Source organism: Anopheles coustani, chromosome 3 (genome assembly GCF_943734705.1).
Source record: "Anopheles coustani chromosome 3, idAnoCousDA_361_x.2, whole genome shotgun sequence".
In the NCBI taxonomy this organism is placed as follows: Eukaryota; Metazoa; Arthropoda; class Insecta; order Diptera; family Culicidae; genus Anopheles; species Anopheles coustani.
Window position 1 is genome coordinate 61,670,813 of NC_071288.1, and position 17,729 is coordinate 61,688,541.

The 17,729-nt window shown below is 42.7% G+C and overlaps 4 protein-coding genes across 6 annotated transcripts; 2 read left to right on the top strand and 2 right to left on the bottom strand.

Annotated features, from left to right (window-relative positions):
• The first annotated feature begins 564 nt into the window (after positions 1–564).
• Positions 565–6,279, top strand: LOC131264638 (uncharacterized). Its single transcript, XM_058266911.1, has one exon. It carries the CDS (start codon positions 565–567, stop codon positions 6,277–6,279), a length of 5,715 nt encoding a protein of 1,904 aa, XP_058122894.1.
• A 559-nt stretch (positions 6,280–6,838) lies between these two features.
• LOC131272287 (delta-aminolevulinic acid dehydratase) lies at positions 6,839–11,811 on the bottom strand. 2 transcript variants are annotated; one of them, XM_058273964.1, is made up of 6 exons: positions 11,801–11,811; positions 8,182–8,283; positions 7,956–8,103; positions 7,358–7,810; positions 7,163–7,279; positions 6,839–7,098 (listed from the first exon to the last, which is right to left on the bottom strand). In XM_058273964.1, exons 1-6 carry the CDS (start codon positions 11,809–11,811, stop codon positions 6,940–6,942), a joined length of 990 nt encoding a protein of 329 aa, XP_058129947.1. In that variant the 3' UTR covers positions 6,839–6,939. The 2 variants fall into 2 exon arrangements, with proteins under 2 accessions (XP_058129947.1, XP_058129946.1); XM_058273963.1 differs by lacking the exon at positions 11,801–11,811 and adding an exon at positions 8,509–8,610 and having other exon boundaries at positions 6,840–7,098; positions 8,182–8,390.
• On the top strand, positions 8,798–9,921 carry LOC131272290 (mediator of RNA polymerase II transcription subunit 18). The gene is made up of 3 exons (XM_058273967.1): positions 8,798–9,006; positions 9,081–9,171; positions 9,230–9,921. Exons 1-3 carry the CDS (start codon positions 8,882–8,884, stop codon positions 9,647–9,649), a joined length of 636 nt encoding a protein of 211 aa, XP_058129950.1. The 5' UTR covers positions 8,798–8,881; the 3' UTR covers positions 9,650–9,921.
• LOC131272288 (uncharacterized) lies at positions 9,783–12,539 on the bottom strand. Of its 2 annotated transcripts, XM_058273966.1 has the most exons (5): positions 12,122–12,539; positions 11,547–11,727; positions 10,986–11,355; positions 10,721–10,764; positions 10,307–10,611 (listed from the first exon to the last, which is right to left on the bottom strand). In XM_058273966.1, exons 2-5 carry the CDS (start codon positions 11,682–11,684, stop codon positions 10,576–10,578), a joined length of 588 nt encoding a protein of 195 aa, XP_058129949.1. In that variant the 5' UTR covers positions 11,685–11,727; positions 12,122–12,539; the 3' UTR covers positions 10,307–10,575. The 2 variants fall into 2 exon arrangements, with proteins under 2 accessions (XP_058129948.1, XP_058129949.1); XM_058273965.1 differs by lacking the exons at positions 10,307–10,611; positions 10,721–10,764 and adding an exon at positions 9,783–10,299.
• Positions 12,540–17,729: the final 5,190 nt, after the last annotated feature.

Sequence of the window (17,729 nt, forward strand, 5' to 3'; positions counted from 1 at the left end):
ACAGCATTGCCCAGACAGATTGTGTCGCCTGTTTTGTTTCTATTTTCGTTGTAAAATGAAATTGAAACCAATTTACCACAGTATAGATCTAAATCACAAAAACTGTAAAAAAAATACTAAGACTGTGAAGGGGTTAAGCAATCAAATATAAACTATCATTGCATGCCTCGTTCTGATCCACAGGAACCATTCGTTTCAGGCACCAGTCTTCGACTTATACGGTATTTCCCCGTTGCTGGTTGATGCCAGGGAATCCCCTTGAAAGAGTTTAACTTTTAAAAACAGTTCAAAGAGAGGCCCGATAATAATGAAGATTCATAATGAAGAACATTGACTGGCACAAAAACGTGGTCGTATGAAATGAAGCGCAGATTCTCTCTATTCTCATTCTCTCTGAGAGTGACCGGTTAAGGGACGTGGTACGAATATTCGTCTCGTAAATATTTTCGCCACTCGATCACCAGCTGTGCGTTAGTTAGGACGTTCAGAAGCTGTTCGAGCTGTTTCTGCATTGTTTATACGTTTCTGTATACATTTACATCATCCCCAGCGGAAAAGATCGCCATGGAAAGTGGTTTAGTAGAAGCTCTTTTCGAAGCCATCACAGTAGGCGACGAGGAGCAGGTGGAATTGTGCTTGAAAAGTGCGACGATCGCGATTGTATTGGAGTTTGAGGCAATCTACGGGGAATCACCGCTGCACTTGTGCGTGAAACTTGGCGGCGTGAGTCATCTCGGCTTGGTGCGCCGTTTGCTGGCTAGTGGTTTGGTGGATTTTGATCAGCGTGATAACGAAGGACAAACGGTTCTGGAGTACGCATATCAAAATGGAGATCAAGAGCTAACGAAGCAGCTTATTGGAGTGGAAATGGAGGGCTTAGATGATGTAACTGCCTGCTATAAGATGTTGAAGCATGATTCGCTGGACCTTTTCAAACTGTTTCTTTCGATGAAGAACATGAGTGAGGACGAGACGTTCAAAAACATCGCCAGTGCGTTCGTGAAGTTGAATGTGAAAAACTTTGTTCTGTCGGAGGAGCTGCGACACTTCGCCCAGTGGAAACTTTCGGACTACGCATACCGGAACTTGTCGGGAAATTGGCGAGGTGTAAAGGACCCAACGGAGTGGAAGGACCATATCGATATAATCGACGACTGCTGGCGAGTGATAAGCGAGAAATATGATACACGCTTATATGACGATGTTGATGACCAGTTGCTGCATCGATTGCACGTCATCCATAATTGCCTCTACTTTCTCAAGCACAAACAATTCCTTAACCATCTACCCATGTCCGAGATTGTCTTCTGTGTCGCGATGTTTATTTCCGTTTTCAAGAACAATAAACAATTTATGGACCTCGCTCTAATAGTGAATAAACGGCTTGTGATGGACTTCGTGCGAATGGTTCATCGGCAACTGAAACTCACCAAAAACCATCTCGAGATGGTGGAGAAAGAGCTTACTACGATTATGCAGGAAGCTCAACGCTTGAATACCCATGCTAAAGATCGTTTAATTAAAGAGATGTTAGAGAAGCTGAAAACAAGCAACTTCCCTAATAAGGCTCATTGGATTGCAGAGACAACGAAGAAAATAAATTATGCAGACGAACCGAACAAGGATGTGCTGATAAAGGATATGATGAAGAAATTAAAATCTTCCGATAAAATGTATTTTACTAATGAAATTCAAGTCATAGACGAGTCGAATAAACGACGCTTCATTGATGCGATTGGAAAAGGAGACTTACATGTGACCCATTCGCTGAATGTGGCGAATCGGCTGATGGCAGGATGGAAAAAGGGTAAAACAATTGATACTATAGTAGCAGAGACAGTTGGCGAAGAATGTTTCGACTTGAAGCGTCATCTGCGTGGTAAAGATCGGTGCATCATACGACAGGCAAAGAAATGGTACGGAAAAACGAGGCAATTATATTCGCTGCAAAAAGTGTGCATGTACTGTGATCAAATACCTGAGCTACTAAGAGCTGAGGACACCGTCACTCCAGACGCTGGGATGAAGCGGATGATACAAGTACTTGGAGAAACCCTGAAAAACACACAAAACTCACCAAACATGCCTGGAAAGGTAGAGCAGACGTTACGGATCTTTCTATCAGGCCTGTTTCCGACAGCGGTTAAATCACTACGGGAAGCATTTTCACATGGAATATCCCTCAAGAAGGTATTGGCGGGAGATGACGCAAATAAGAAGCTCAGTAACGCTATGAAAAATCATTTTCATGGAGTAAGCGTAATGCTTCAGCTTTTGCACGTAGTTGCGCTAGCAGATGCTAAGAAAACGTTGTATGGCTTAATGCGCCGGTGTGGTTCCTACGAAGAACTCCGTTCACTTCTACTTTATGTTGGTGACATAAACGAAACAGAACTACGGCATTCCGTGTGCTACGGATACGTTCAAGAATATTTCCAAGACCTCAATAACCGTTTTATACAGCTACGTGAGAGTGCTGTAGCACAAACGAGAGAGTATGCTTATCAAATAAGTCAATTCGAGATGAAACGTGGCATCGTGGAAGCATTGGGAAAATATTTCGAAGAAAACCAAAACCTAAGCTTTGTTGAAATACGAAGGGCTTGCTTTGTAGGGGACGATCTATCGGCTATTCGTCGTTTGTTGGACTGGAAACTAACTATGGGATGGGCTAATAATTTTTGGACTGACACGCATGCATCATGGATTTCGATGGGAACCGTATCATCCGTCCTGGAATGGAAAGGTTCTCGGTTGATAGGATTAAATCCTATTACATTGGCCGGTCTTTTCAAGATCATAGCATCTACCATGGATAACGTTGAACGTTTGGACTATATTTGGCACACCCATAAGCTAATCCAAGACCTAGGTTTAGCGGACAGCTTAGGTGAGAATGCCGTGCAAGAACTTAATCATCGTCTGAAGTCATATTACGATAACATTTTTCTTGTCGAAAGTAAATGGAGAATAGTTAAAAGCTTCTGTATCAACCGAAAAATAGAGCTGGACGATAAATTGGTGAATGAGTTAATAAAGAGGGACCAGGACAAATTGCAGGAACTCTTTGACGGTCGTCGTGAAAAACTTCGTTTTATTCTTGAAAAACACAGATTGAATACAGTTGAAAATCTTGCGAATCGTTTATATTACCTTCACCCGTCTTCTGTGCTCGCTTTGGAATACCTGCAATTGGAGCTCAGTGAAATGTTGGTGTCGGTTGGATACTTTGGTGATAGTTTCCAATATATGAAGTATCGATTACCGGTGATACAAGGGAAAAACTATCGCAACTTTTTGGCACACGACAGCGTGTCGTACAATATGCTAACCGATTCCTCATTGGAGAAAATCGTAATAAACGCATATGTATTTGCATATACTGAATTGAAATTGTTTGGCAATAGAGTCACTAAGGTTGAGGACAGCAGTAAGGCCTTGCCAACCGTAAAGGATACACACGAATGGGCAAGCGAGCAATATCAACTGTTATGCGCTTTTCGAACAAAAAATGTGGATACAATTGTGGATGCAATGAAAAATGGGGGTGAAATAAGGAGCCAGTTCTGCTGTTCGTCAAGCAAACGGTACTGTTCCCCCCAATATGTCAAACTAGCAGAGCGGGTGGATTTGTGTAACACAGAACCAATGGTTGTGGAATTCTTAAATAAATACTTTTCAAATTTTTCTGAACAAAGTAAAGATCCGGCCCGTCAGCTTAAGAGCGCTCTAATGGCGTGCAATTATCAGAGCGCATTTGATCGAACGATAGGGCGAGGCGATACGGAGATCAGGGAGGAGCTTTTCGATTGGCCAGAACTCATTTCCAGTTTGCGCAAAACAAATTTATTCATTCACCTGGTCGCGGTCTCCAACAGGGAACCGATCCTAAGGAAATTGATCGAGCATGGTAACGAACGAGGCGTTCGAGAGATGCTTCCCTACTTTGATGTATTCCATCACGTGGGTGAACGGGGTCCGCTAGGAGATGCTCTACTGTATAATGTTAAATCTATTGCCGAAATATTGTTCCCTCGAACACCGAAACCTCATCTGGCAGTAGGACTTCTCGCAGTAATGATACATTGGCATGATTTATTTTTCAAAATGATGGTCAATGTTGAGATGGACTCCCGCATATACCAGTTCCTTCTAATCACAGTCGCACAGGCGAGAAATTACACAGCAGCGGTGTGTCTGCTCGAGCATGATACATTTAAATATTTTATACCAGAAGTTTTCGAAGATGTTTGTCGAAAAGCGGGCGGAATGGGCGAAACAGACATGTTACAGCATTTATTGAATACTTATCCAGCTACCAGTAAAGTACTTGCTGAAATAACATATCATGCAGCAGTACGCAAGCGATGGAAGTGCGTTAGCTTGTTGCTTGATCGTGATGCCCCTGTTGATATCCTATATCCTGGAAAAAGGCATGAGGAGAACAACACCTTGGTTATACTGGTTAAGTTTGGGATGTGGCGATTAATTGAACGCGTACGATCAGTCAACTGTCATATTTACGCCGATAGTAGAGTACATCCTCTTGCTGTAGCCATTCAGTACGGAAATGCTAGTGGAAGTATGGTTCGAGCCTTGCAGCGTCTTGGTTTCGATTGGCTTGACAACTCTATAATTCTTCATGAGGCGATTGCAAAACGGAACGATACAAGATTGGCAACTATATGGGAGAAGATAGACACGGTTCCTTCAAATCATTTGGAAATAGAGGATAGCCACTTCGCGTTTGCAATTAAAGTTTTAACAACATGGCAAACGATAGGATTTGTAGAAGAGTCAACAACTCTCGAAACATCACTTATATATGCTATACAGTATATGGATAAAGATATGATAAAAGAACTCTTAGATCGTGCGAAAAGTATGCGTCACCTAGAGGGAATAGGAATCCTGAATAGTATAGTATTCAAAACAAGCACATCGATCGTTTGTTTCGGCAAACGAAGTGAAAACCGCATTTGTAATGTGCAGAAAAGCTGTAAAGATATGATTACGAGGTTAATGAGCATCGTTGTGCTGGATATGGCTTGGCAAGAGTTCACGATTGATCTAGGTGTGCCAGTGGAGTTCTATGTCTTATCAGCAAACAAAGAAAAGATCGACCTATCGCAACAAACCACAGACGTTGATATGCGGAAATCAGGATCGATGTTGAATCGTCTCAATGATTTTATGATGGTATCAAATGCATTATTTGCGGAGGCCTCGGTTGTTGCAGCGCACTTTAAGCTAAGTGAAGGAACTTCCGTGTATTTCTGGCAAGTAGAAGATATAAGTTGCGTTTACAATATTCTTCCCCTTGGATCCGAGATTGATTTGTCATCAACTGTTAATTATAGAAATTTTCTCGGCGAAACTCCACTGCATAAGTGTTTCCCGAACGATGAGCTGAACATAGTTAAAATGCTAGTTGAAGCCGGTGCCAACCCACTATTTGCCGATCAGAGTGGAATGGCAGCGATTCATGTTTCCTTGTGGAACTCCAAAGACTACGCCGTCGCGCGTTACCTTGTTGAAGTTTGCCAGGATCGCGAATTACGCAACGAACACGGGGTATCTCTGGTTGATCTTGAGGATGGTGATATGAAGAATCGATTAATACACATTGCTGCCATGACTGGCCGGCGCGACATAGTTGAGCGATTGCTCCAGTTCAAAGTTGACGTCTCAGTGAAAAACAGTATTGGGTTTACACCAATTCAAGCTACTCTGGCTGGTACTTTAGCCAATAACATACGCCTGATCAAATTACTGCTCGATTACGATTCAAGTTCTATCGACGCGATCGATCCGATGGGAAACACATTGTTGCACTCTGCTGTGAAGCATCATTCTATTGAAGTATTGCAGGAAATATTAAAACATGATCCAGATGTAACGATCTCCGTTGAAGGATGTACTGCACTTTTAGTAGCTATAGGGTTGAAAAAGGTCCATTTGGCCAAATGTTTGCTCCGGCATGCGGTTGAAAAGGGTATCCGTGGAATCACGAACATAGATGAAATAAATCTAGTTTCATTTTCACTGATATGTAATGACTTCAGTTTATCAAAGTGTCTTCTTGAGTATGAATTAGAACACCCACTGGAGAAAATCAGTGTGACTGACCTACCACGAATCGAAGCATTACTGAACTCAACTATTCTTAAGGATTCGAACGAAACTGTATGGGAATTTGTACAATCGCGTGAGCTACCGGAGTCTGAGAATTTTCTAGGTCATTTGAAAGTTCTATGTATTTCACTCAGAGATCAATAATCTGTTAAGGAAGTTTGCGTGAATTTTGAAATTTTTATAATTGTTTTGAATAATAATATTTTAATTAAATACAATACTGTTTTTATGTTTCGGTGATGACATTTGTTTCCAACCCCTTTGGAGGGTCTATAATCCACATTACCGTCAGCTCATGATATGTCTACGCGACACCTGAAAGAAAAAGACATATGTCTTCAAACTACATTCCACGTCGACTCCTTTCACAAAATCGTCGTGCATTTGCTGACCTCTAATTCACATCTCTACCAATCTACGCGGTTTCGTTTGCTTCTAGCTGTCTTTCTTCGCCTCCTGAACCCCAAGTTGGGCAAAGTGGGGCAAGATGCCCAGGTGTGGTAAGATGTACCGGCATGTTTTAGCTCAATTAAGCCATTTAAAAATAAATTAAGTAATGTTATTTTTACTTTTACTTACCCTCATTTTTTAAAAATAATTGTCCCTCACAAAGTAAATGGCCTTTGTTTCTGCTTTAGCCTGAACTGTTATTTCTGAACTGATATTTCAATGATTATAATAAGACGGTGGTCTAACCGGCAATTGAAACATAATTTACCTTACCCATATACTTCTGTCCACAATAGTTGTGCTCCTTATTTCTCTCAGTACCACTTTTCCACGTGGTTACTTTACAGTTTCAGTTTATTCTTTCAACCAATCAAGAAGAACGGGCGTAAAGTAGGTAATTATACAGTCAGCACCGGCACGACGCATGCCTACGAGTACCTCCCAAAGCACCGTTTTTAAATCAAACGCACCGATTTCCGCGGCGTTCAACAGCATCGAATATTCTCCAGACACCTTAAAATAACGTTAATTAGACAATTTGTATTTGGCAATGTACGGATTAATCAATGATATTCACCTGATAAATGAATAAAGGCATCTCTGGATAGTCGTCTTTGACTTGTTTCACGATATCCAAGTAAGCCATACCAGGTTTCACCATGAGCATATCAGCACCTTCTTCAACGTCGCGTTTCTAAAATTCAATGGGAGAAATACCGTCATTACCTACGGCCATTTGTCTGCAAGAGCACCCAACACGCCAAAAACATACCGCCGCTCGTTTAGCAATTCCTTTCGAACCCGGTGGTAGTTGATAGCATTTTCGATCTCCAAAAGCCGGTGCCGATTTCGCAGCATCGCGGAACGGTCCATAGAAACCCGAAGCAAACTTCACGGAGTATGACAAAACCGAGCAGCGATTCTCCAGATTGTTGTCCCGCAACATCTGCTTGATGGCGGCAATTCGATTGTCCATCATGTCAGACGGAGCCACGATGTTTGCGCCTGCCCTAGCATAGGCCAGTGCAATCTCCGCAATACGCTTGATGCTCGGCTCGTTGTCGATAATACCATCTGATGTGAGCACACCGCAGTGACCGTGATCGGTGTACGGACATAGGCACACGTCGCACGCAATCAGCAACTGTGGGAAAGCTGCCTTAAGCTGCGGCAATGCTCGAATCACCGGATTGGTGGAGCAATCAGCGGTCGTTCCCGTTGCATCCTGAAAATGAAAAGACACATTAGAACCCTATTTCGTAAATTAAGCGATAATCTATCGCGTTTGAAAAAAAATAGGAAACATCATCGTTATCACCGTTCTTGCAACATGTAAAAGCAGCATTTTTGATGGGCAAAGGATGACTTACCTTGGGCATTTTTTCGATCACTCCAAAGAGTAGGATCGATTGGAGACCCTTTCCAACGAGCGGTTCAAGATGGGCCAGTAGTTTGTTAAGTCCGTAACGGGCTACACCCGGCATGCTGGGAATGTTCTGTACTGCCTCATCGTCCTCTCTGTTGAATGATAAGATCGTTGTTGGGTTATGATTAGTTGAACGCGCATCGCATCAAACAACACTTGATCATGCGTACACTAAAAACACTGGATACATCAAATTATGTGTATCGATTGATACACCCTGGCACTGCAGCTTGCGAAGGGTGGGATGAAACAGGCTGCTATGCAGTTTTGTGCTCGCCATTTTTTAAAGGCCCGACTTAGCGCTCCAGCGGTAAAAAACACAGTGGAAAGGAATGATTTGCGGTTTTGTACTGTTGTACCTGTTTTGGTACTAGAAATGCTAAAAGCGAGAGCGTTGTGTAATTTCAATCGTAATCGAATTTTGTTTGTGTTCATGTGCACGAGACACGCACACTAACACGAAAACAATAAAAACAACAAATTTGCCGGTTTCTTACTTAACACAAACTTGAGTAAACCATTTTTAATATTTGCTTCTGATTCTGCATTATATCACGCAATCCAGAAATCATAATCGTAAACTAAACAATACGTTTGGTTCGCTAAATATACTGCGTTCAATTGATACTGAATCAAGCTTGAAAAGACGCGACAAACATATGATTTTGACATTACATTTAAACACTGCATGCTTGAAATGACTACGAAGTATCAAACCCTCAACTGTGAACATAGTCGAGTTTGTTTACGAGCGCGGACGGTCTGCTGCAGTGTTCCGTGTGAGCGTAATGTTTTGATGTGATTCCAGCTGCTGAGTTAGTTTCGTTAGTTGTGCATAAATTACTTATAAAATAAAACGTTCTCAATAGTATGGCGGCCCCAGTAAATGCTGCGGAACTGCTGCAACAGGCACTCAGTTCAAACATCATTCCCAATCAGGAGTTTCTACTACAAGGTTCCATCCTAGACTCAGCTGCCGAAAATTTGCTTCACCGGTATGAAACCTGATTCACACTTGCAGCTTGCCAATGTATTACCAAATTCCTCTTTTTCATTACAAACTTTTCAGATTAAGAGGGCTTTGCGATAATGTTGATGCGAGTCCGGAAACGTTCAGCGACATAGAAATGTGTTTCAGCCTTAAACTTCCCACCGAGAAGGTGTGCCGGGAATGCATGGGTCGGCTATAAGGATATTTCTAATACGTTACTCTTTTAGACGCCGGTAATGACGGTTCGTGTGCGGCGAGCTCAAGACGTGGATGCCCCACTGCAGCTACGATACATCGGGCAGCCGGAGTTAGGCGATCGAACGCGCCCGACCCTGGTCAGAAGCAGCCTCGATATCGCCTGTACACCCCACGTCATCGATTTCCTCACCGAGATGGGCTTCCGGTTGGACTTTGAGTACTCCACCAAAGGATACATGTTTCGCAAGGGTCGCATGAAGATAACGGTGTCGAAGATTGTCAAAAACATGACCGACCCAATTTCCCAGAGCTACCTCGTCGAGCTATCAGTGCTGGCACCGAAGGGTCAGGATGCGATTGCAGAAGATATGCGAATATTCGCCGAGCAGCTGAAACCCTTGGTACAGTTGGAGAAAATCGACTACAAAAGGTTCGCCCAAATGCCTTAAAATTGGTTTCTGTAAATAGAGGTAGGCAGCATATACAACAACAGATTCATCTTTTGTCATGACTTCCATCGAACCATCTGTTTAATTGATTCCCTTGCTACGCATTTGAAAATTTTAAAACAACCATTTCAAGTAACGATCGAATACCTTTGAACTTTTATTGATTCAATGCAAAAAATATACTTCGTGGTTTCTCAATCTTTTAGTTTTGTAAAAAATAACAATCGAAACAAAAAATATCACAAATCAGTTGAATAAAACAGAAACTAACAAAGTGAATAGACTTATAGCACTCATACTAGATATTGTCTTTAGCGTGGTAATGTTGGCACCTCTTTAACAACCAGGTAAATATAGTAAAGCATCGAAATGTACTGCTGGTCAGAACCGAGACCTTGAAAATCACTGTTTCTATCTGGTGTATTTGTGCTATCCCCTCTTCGTCACTACCATCCGATTAGCAAGGGAACAGTAATCGGTGTTGCTGGACGAACGTGGCAGCGCTCTTTCTAGTTTACTCGCTTAGTGACAGTTATGGACCGTGGCGCTTACGGCTAGGCCGGTGGATTGTTCGGCATCTTCGAGATGCATCGACGGTTGAGGATGCTGGACGACGACGGGACTAGTTGACGCGGAAGGATTTATAGATTCTGAAAAGAGCAGCAAGCAGCAATCAAGCGGAAGTCAAAAAAAAAAAAAAAAAAGACGGTAATCCATGAAACACGACACAACTGGATGGTGCCGTGAAAAGGTGCGAGAGGATGATTTTAAGATCGACGCAATTCTAAGGGTGACGTTCATGCTTCTCTCGAACCTGTCCTTGGCAGTTCCAAAGCAGCGGCGAGGATAATATTATCGTACAGGGGAACAACACTACGGTTAGCTATAGGGAGGTGGATGAGCGGGAAGCAGCAGGATGAATTTGATTAATGCAAGGTTTGGTAATTGGATCGGGTTGTGCGCTGAAAGAAGGAAAACAAACGAAATAATAAACGTAACGGAATGAACACACAAAAAAGAAAGAAGCAGAACGGGTGAAAAGGAAAGTTTCTAAAATCGATTGTCACATACAGAGGACGGACAGGGCGCTGAGTGACTCATGGCGCAGCTTTCGCCTGATTTTTAACATCGAGATGGATGGGTCGAGAAAAGAAAAAGAAAAGAGAAGAGAGAAAGATTGGATATGAAAGAATACGCTGCACATTTAAAGGTTTAACATTTGTTAGCGATGGAGACAGTTAACTGGGCGGTACAGATGATGTCGATCCGATTCGCGGTTGGCAAATCCTTCGGTCAAACTTCGCCATCGTAGCGGAACCCCCCTATATACACTTACCCTGCTGCAGGCAGCGCGTGGTGCAGATCATCTTTGTCCGTTGCGCTTGAAAGTTTTCCATGTTCACCTTCATCGAGAGGTGGCCGAACAGGAAATACCCCAGGCCCATGCCACCGACAACGGCAACGAATAGATACCCGTTGTAGATCATCACAGTCAGCATGAGCGCGTATCCGAGCATGCTGTGGAACAGGAAAACGATAGCTTCCGACAGCAACATGCCGATCCTTCGCGTCAAGGGACCACCGGACAGTGGTCCCTGACCTACGCTGCCCTCCAGCGATAAAAGCGTCGCACTTTCGCTCGGCGGGCAGGAGGCAGCACGGAAACGTTCTCGGGCTGTACGCGCGCGAACCTTCGCTCCATGTATCTAAAAAAGTAACACAAGGAAAAACTTTACAAATCAACCAATAAACAGCGCGTAGAACTGCTCATAATCTTTCATTCGCTACTGCATGTGATAAGCGTTTATCATTGAAAGAGAGATTTACCGGAACTGGGTTGCTCCGTCTATCGGTCAACGAACTGGACCTAGTTGTGCCTATCTAGGACAACGCTTACCTTAAATGCTTCGTACGCGACGGAAAGTGCGCCAAGCGTTAAACAGAGTGCCACCATCGGTCCGGTGCCATTGACGGTGAGCCCGGAGAAGAACACATCGCCAACGTCAGAGCCCCACCAGAAGGACATGTGCATCATTGTGCTGCTGTTCTCGGCTAGATTGTCGAACGCGTGGGTTTGTCTGTGGAAAAAAGGTGTGAACGACAAATGAAACCATCAACTGAAAACCGTGGACCATTCCGACTACTGATAACGCTGATGACATGTACTAACGAAACAATGGCATACACGTTAGAAGTAAAAGATAACCGGTCACTATCACTTTTCTCGCTGACGTTCGGAGCCAAAACTTGTGGTTGGAGTATTCTCAAATTTTCCTCTTCAAGCAACCTTCAACCTACAGCCACCGCGATTCAATCCGGTTTTGCAATCGAGTAAAAGTGAATTCATCACGCAAACACGTTCACCCCACTCCACCACATCGATTTGTGCTTTAAAAAACTGAATGTATCGAAGTTTTATGTAATATCCTACGCTACTTAATTGAGCTGGTGGTTTCCTTATTGTTTACTTACCCAGTGAAGTAATCCCGAAGCGATGGAGAGATTCGTTCAATTGCAACGATAGTCTGGCTACTTGCCCTTCCTCCCGAAAAAGTTCCAACTCAATGGTGTTCTTGTTGGAAACTTACGATAATATTTGTTTTGCGACACAAAAGAGCACTTGTGTGTTCCAATTCTACGCTCCTTTCATGCACGCCCGCCACCTACATAAGCTAACAATTTTAGCTAAACTATCCCTTATCACTTGTATTGCTCCAACATGGATGCTGTGTCCCTTATTGTTGTTTATAAATTGCACTACCGTTCGCAGGCCATTTGGTCACTCCAACAAAGCAAGCGTCAGCGCGCCAAGGGCGTAGTTGTACCACTCGCGCGCGAAGCACTTTGCACAGTGTTTTGATAAAGTGAACGTAAAGAAAACCTAAACGGCAATCACTTCGTAAACCAAAACAAGTCTACCTACGAGAGGGGTAGGTTTTAGTGTTGGCAGAATCGGGATTCGGAAGATTCGAAGATTCGATCCCTAGACGGATTCCAAAGATTCGAATCCCATTTGACGGATTCTAAAGATTCGAATCCCTTTTGACGGATTCTAAAGATTTGATTCGATTGGGACTCGAATCAGATTTGATTTGTTTGGGATTCGAATCTGTTTTGATTTGTTTGGGATTCGAATCTGATTTGATTTGTTTAGGACCCCAAGCGACACTCCGGCTCTGAGAAGTTCATTTTCTCTTCTCAACTCCATATGAAAAAAACGGCCGGTCGACTCGCCGCGTGAGAAGTTCACTAAACTGTGGACAGAGGGGGGAAAGGAAAGCAGAAGGTTCTCTCACAGGCGGGTGCGGGGTATGAATGATGAACGCATCGGCAGATGAATATATTCATCATGATCATGCGCCGACCGACGTTCATGAACCCACGCCGGACCACGCATGCGCCGAACCGCACTTTGGGCACCATGACGGACAGAATGCAATGTGCCGCGATTAACAATTGAAATAAAATGTTCCGCATTTTAATCAAAGTTAAACATTTCGTAGTGACACATTTGTGCCCAACTAAAAAGGCATATTTGTATATCTCTTTCTGTATAACAAGCAAACATGTTTTGTCAAACGCGAATAAGGAATTGATTTTTATAATTTTGTCCAGACAAGTGTTCATGGTGCGGAGCGGTTAATTCGGCGCATGCGCCGACCGACGTTCATGAGCCCACGCCGTCCCACGGCGTGATTGATTGGCCAATTGGCTGGCTGGGTTACGGTCGGATCCGGACGACGGCGTAGGGCAAAGCGTGCCCACTACTGCTACGCCTGGATTCGGACGACCAAGTAGAGCAAAGCTTGTCCAGCACCTTCGCACATCATTTGCACATGCTGGTTGTTTATGTTTCGTCTACGCCTTGCCGCGTAGCGAACAGTACAATGGAACAGGAGCAGCTGACCTTGAAAGGCAATAAATCATAACTTTGTCGTGCGGTTTCTGCAAAACTACAAATGATTGAAAGTTGTTTTCTGTGACAAAGTTGTTTCTCTTGAGTATATCTTTCATTTGAAATGTCGTTTGTAAAAATCGGACAAAGAACAAAAATATTGACAAAATTGAATTATTTAGCAATCTGCAACTTTTCAACTGTTAGACGGATTTCCACAAACGACATTTCAAACGAAAGATATTCTCAAGAGAAACAACTTTGTCCTGGAAAACATCTTTGTATAACAATAAGATAATGAAAGAACGCCACGCTAAGATGTAGCTAAACGATATGAACAGAGAGCTTATCGCTGAGCGCGTGCGATTGAGTTTGTATGCACCGCTTTAGCCGACTGTGTGTGTTCGCTCCGAAAATGCCGGATCAAAACAAGAATCAGCTCGCTGGGGTTTGTGACCCTACTTCCAAATACGCTTCCAAAAATAGCACCACGTATGCAGCGTAGCGATTAGAGTCCATCCGATGTAAAACAAAACTCAGTATGAACGGGTAGGGTAGCAACGGACTTGGTGCATCACGGGTACATTAATAACCCAACACACCAAAGGTTTCGGACTGGTGAAACCAAATGGTAAGTATAAAACTTTATAAATAAAGATAAATATATACACTTCTCTCCCTCAGGCTTCCAAAAGCAACGACCGCCAAAACACCGAACTACCAGCCGAACAGAACACATGAGGAGGTTCGGCGGCCGCCACCGCGAGGCGGAGTCAACACCGAAGGAGAAGAACACAGAAAAGTGTGCGAACGCACACACCCTACTTTATGCCATTTAAAAGATGAATTTTTGAAGATTCATTTTATGTCCAGCGAGTGAACTATGGTCAACTCAGCGCGAATACATGACGTCAAGACGACGTCTAGGGGACCGATTGTGTTCATGATGAACGCTATAGTGAGAAAATTCACGGAGCGTCCCCCGGGACTCGAATCTGTTTTGATTTGTTTGGGACTCGATTTGATTCGATTCTGACTTGATCCTAAACTGTTTGATTCGACTCACAATGATTTGAGTCGAATTACAGTCTGTTCCCGAGTTACGCGGTTTTTGCGTTCCACAGAAATCCGCGTATCTCGAATTTCCGCGTATCTCGAATATTGCTTGACACATAGTTTATATTAGGAGTTAAGAGATCGAGCTATTGTGTACATGTATCATCGAATATTCAAAATTTTTCTTTGTCCATTAATATGAACGCAATGCAAGCGTATTCAAACTACATAAATTGCAACAAACGAAATTAAAAGCGTAAGTTATGCAAATGTGTAATTTACACATTTTTTCGTGTGGTTGTACATCTCAGGAATTTAAATCGATGTAATAAACCCAATCTACTGTCAAATTTTGAAAACCGCGTATCTCCGAATCCGCGTAAGTCGAGAACCGCGTAACTCGAGAACAGACTGTAGTCACATAACTAGTCGATCTAGAGACAATGTAGTTGATTTAAGTTTACTCAAATCGAGCGCTGGGTGACATAGATTGAGTTTTTTGCGCGATTACATATCCTGGAACTTATTTTTTTTTACAAAGAAATGCAGTAGGATGTCCATTATCCGAGTTGTTCTACCCAACCAAACCCATTTCATCAGGACCAGACCCTTTTTACCGGATTATGATGATGATGATGATGATGATGATGATAAGTCCCACAGCTTACCTCTACATACCCGGTTGACAAAATTTCAAATTTTTTGCAGCTGTTTTTCCATGGCAGATTGCTGGGACTCTTGGTGGAACTACATAGTACCAGCAACAATGTCAATTTCTGTCAACCGCCCGCTAGGCAGCTCGAAATATCGTTCTCAAAACGTCCTCCGCGCGAACAAACGTCCTCCATTTTTGTATGGGGATGAAACAAAAGGAGGACGTTTTTCGAGCAATCGTCCTCCTTGTCCTCCTCACCATACAAAACTGCTCGATGTTTGTGTCATGGAGGACGTTTTTGAGGACGATTTGCTCGAAATTGCCTAGCGGGCGGGTAGGTTTAAGAGGGTACTTTCGTCCCTTACCGAACTGCTACACGAGCCGCAAACTCAAAAACTTTGCGGCGCAAAGAGGTTTTTGTTTTTGATTTTTCAGTTAACTCAAAAATCTTCCTTCAAAGCAAACAAGATCTTATTTCAATGCACACAAAAATTAAAAGATGCATAATCTGTTGATGAGTGAAGTGTGGCTAACTACCCTATCGCGGGTCATCGAGTTGAGTACCCAAAACTTGCAACAACGCAACAGGCAACGCAACAGGCGTATTGTGCGTAGGCAAGAAGATGGCAACCGTTTGCTGGACAATACTGTAGCAGAGCATGCAAATGAAACTATAATTAACTTTCTTCGCATGAAGAAGGAAGATTTTGATGTTCTCAAGTTACATAAAAAGTGGTAGGATAAAATATTTTAATCTTTATCATTAAACTTTTTGAAACTTTTGGATAAAATCAGTTGGTGGGCTGGACTTTGCCGACCCCTGATCTATAGTGAATTTATAATTGATATTCTAGCTATAAAATGACAAAATATTACTGAAGCTGCAAAATAAACACGTAAATTTATCACCATATGTTCGTTTATTTTGTTTTTGAGATTTGTTATGTTTACATTTTTTTCTTCTTCATCTTCTTCTTCTGGCGCATTTGAGTTTGCGGTTAGCTGCCAAAAACTTTGCGGGTGCAGTTTTCAACTCACGGAGCTGAAAAGTTTCTGACGTAAACTTTTAGGCTGTTCCCCTCTTTGCGCCGCCAAGTTTTTGAGTTTGCGGCTCGTGTAGCGTGGCTGTTACGATATTAAATATAAATCATCAAACGAGAGGCGGCATTGGGGCATTACTCTCCAGAACAATTGTATCCAACTCTGCTCCATTCATACAACGGTCGCCATCTATTGCACAAGGAGGTACATCTAAGATTTCCCAACTAGCAAAAGGAGACCGCTTTCCGGAATAGGGTAGGTATTTTTGCACAGTTTTGGTTAACACCGCCCGCTATCAATGGTTGATAGTGTGGTGAAACTCACCTGTACTACTTAAGGGACCTGATCTTGTTCCTTCCATTCAACGGTCCCGAGCAATCACCTCGAAAGGTTAATCGCCGAGTCCCCCAAGTTAAATTAGATAATAACAATAAAAAGCCCCTTTTCATTTTTTTACTCTTCATCATCATAATCAAAGACCATGTTGACAAATGCAATATCACGGGCTCAAAAACTACAAAATTTACTAAATACATTGCAACCACAGCGTCAGACTACCCGCTTCACGTATACGGCGCATAGGCTTTAGAACTCCCTTAGATTTCACGCTCGTTTAATCTCTTTCGGCATCCTGTTGTACCATTGTACTCGTTTGAAAAACAGCGAATTTCGAGCGTTTCCAGACAGATAGCCGGTAAATTTTGGCTCACCGGCATTACGAGAGTGATACCGATGGACGTCAGTCCCAACTACTATCCTTTACTACTATAGAATAATATTCTTCTCGTCTGAATTTACAGTGGTTGATATGAAGGTGTTCTTCAAACTATAACAAAGTTTGTGTATTTAATCATCAAATCAGTGGCCATCAACCGTTTTTTATTCCGTTTTACTTCTTTGGTTTCCATGCCGTGTAGATTTACAATAATACATTCAGTGTTTCAATTGGAAGATATTTTTGATTGAGCAAAGTAGTCTGAAGCAGAAAACCTGTACCACTTGCAAAGACGTTTAACAGTCAGGTCGCAGCATACCATGTAACGAGCCGAAAATCGTGGGAAAATTTTTGACAGTTGGTTAAAATTTTGTTTACCTCTTAAGCGACGGCTAGACACAGCGGTATTCGCACGAATATTCCCGCCGTCCCGCGGGAATCCCGCTGGACGACGGGAAACTCCATATGAAAAAAACTGATTTCGTTCCCGCTATGTTTAAAAAACGCGAAACTACGACCCGGCGGGAACGGACGCATTTGCTTAATTGAAACGTTTCATGAAAAGTTTCATTCGCTTGCTACAACAACGTCGGTATGGGCAACGTATATGGATGCGGCCGATGTTGTTGGAGAGAAACCAAAATGCGAGTAGTCTTCGACGCAAAATTTTGGAGGAGGAACTCAACAACACCATTCATAAACTTTATATTTGATAATG

Coding starts and splice junctions, on each gene's coding strand:
- LOC131264638 (XM_058266911.1), top strand. CDS start 565: ATGGAAAGTGGTTTAGTAGAAGCTCTTTTCGAAGCCATCACAGTAGGC.
- LOC131272290 (XM_058273967.1), top strand. CDS start 8,882: ATGGCGGCCCCAGTAAATGCTGCGGAACTGCTGCAACAGGCACTCAGT. Junction 9,007..9,080: donor GCCGAAAATTTGCTTCACCG/GTATGAAACCTG, acceptor CAAACTTTTCAG/ATTAAGAGGGCTTTGCGATA. Junction 9,172..9,229: donor TTAAACTTCCCACCGAGAAG/GTGTGCCGGGAA, acceptor TTACTCTTTTAG/ACGCCGGTAATGACGGTTCG.
- LOC131272288 (XM_058273965.1), bottom strand. CDS start 11,684: ATGATGCACATGTCCTTCTGGTGGGGCTCTGACGTTGGCGATGTGTTC. Junction 11,356..11,546: donor TCGCGTACGAAGCATTTAAG/GTAAGCGTTGTC, acceptor TTACTTTTTTAG/ATACATGGAGCGAAGGTTCG. Junction 10,300..10,985: donor CACGCGCTGCCTGCAGCAGG/GTAAGTGTATAT, acceptor TGCTCTTTTCAG/AATCTATAAATCCTTCCGCG.
- LOC131272287 (XM_058273964.1), bottom strand. Junction 8,104..8,181: donor ATGTATCCAGTGTTTTTAGT/GTACGCATGATC, acceptor ATCATTCAACAG/AGAGGACGATGAGGCAGTAC. Junction 7,099..7,162: donor TGCCTTTATTCATTTATCAG/GTGAATATCATT, acceptor CGTTATTTTAAG/GTGTCTGGAGAATATTCGAT.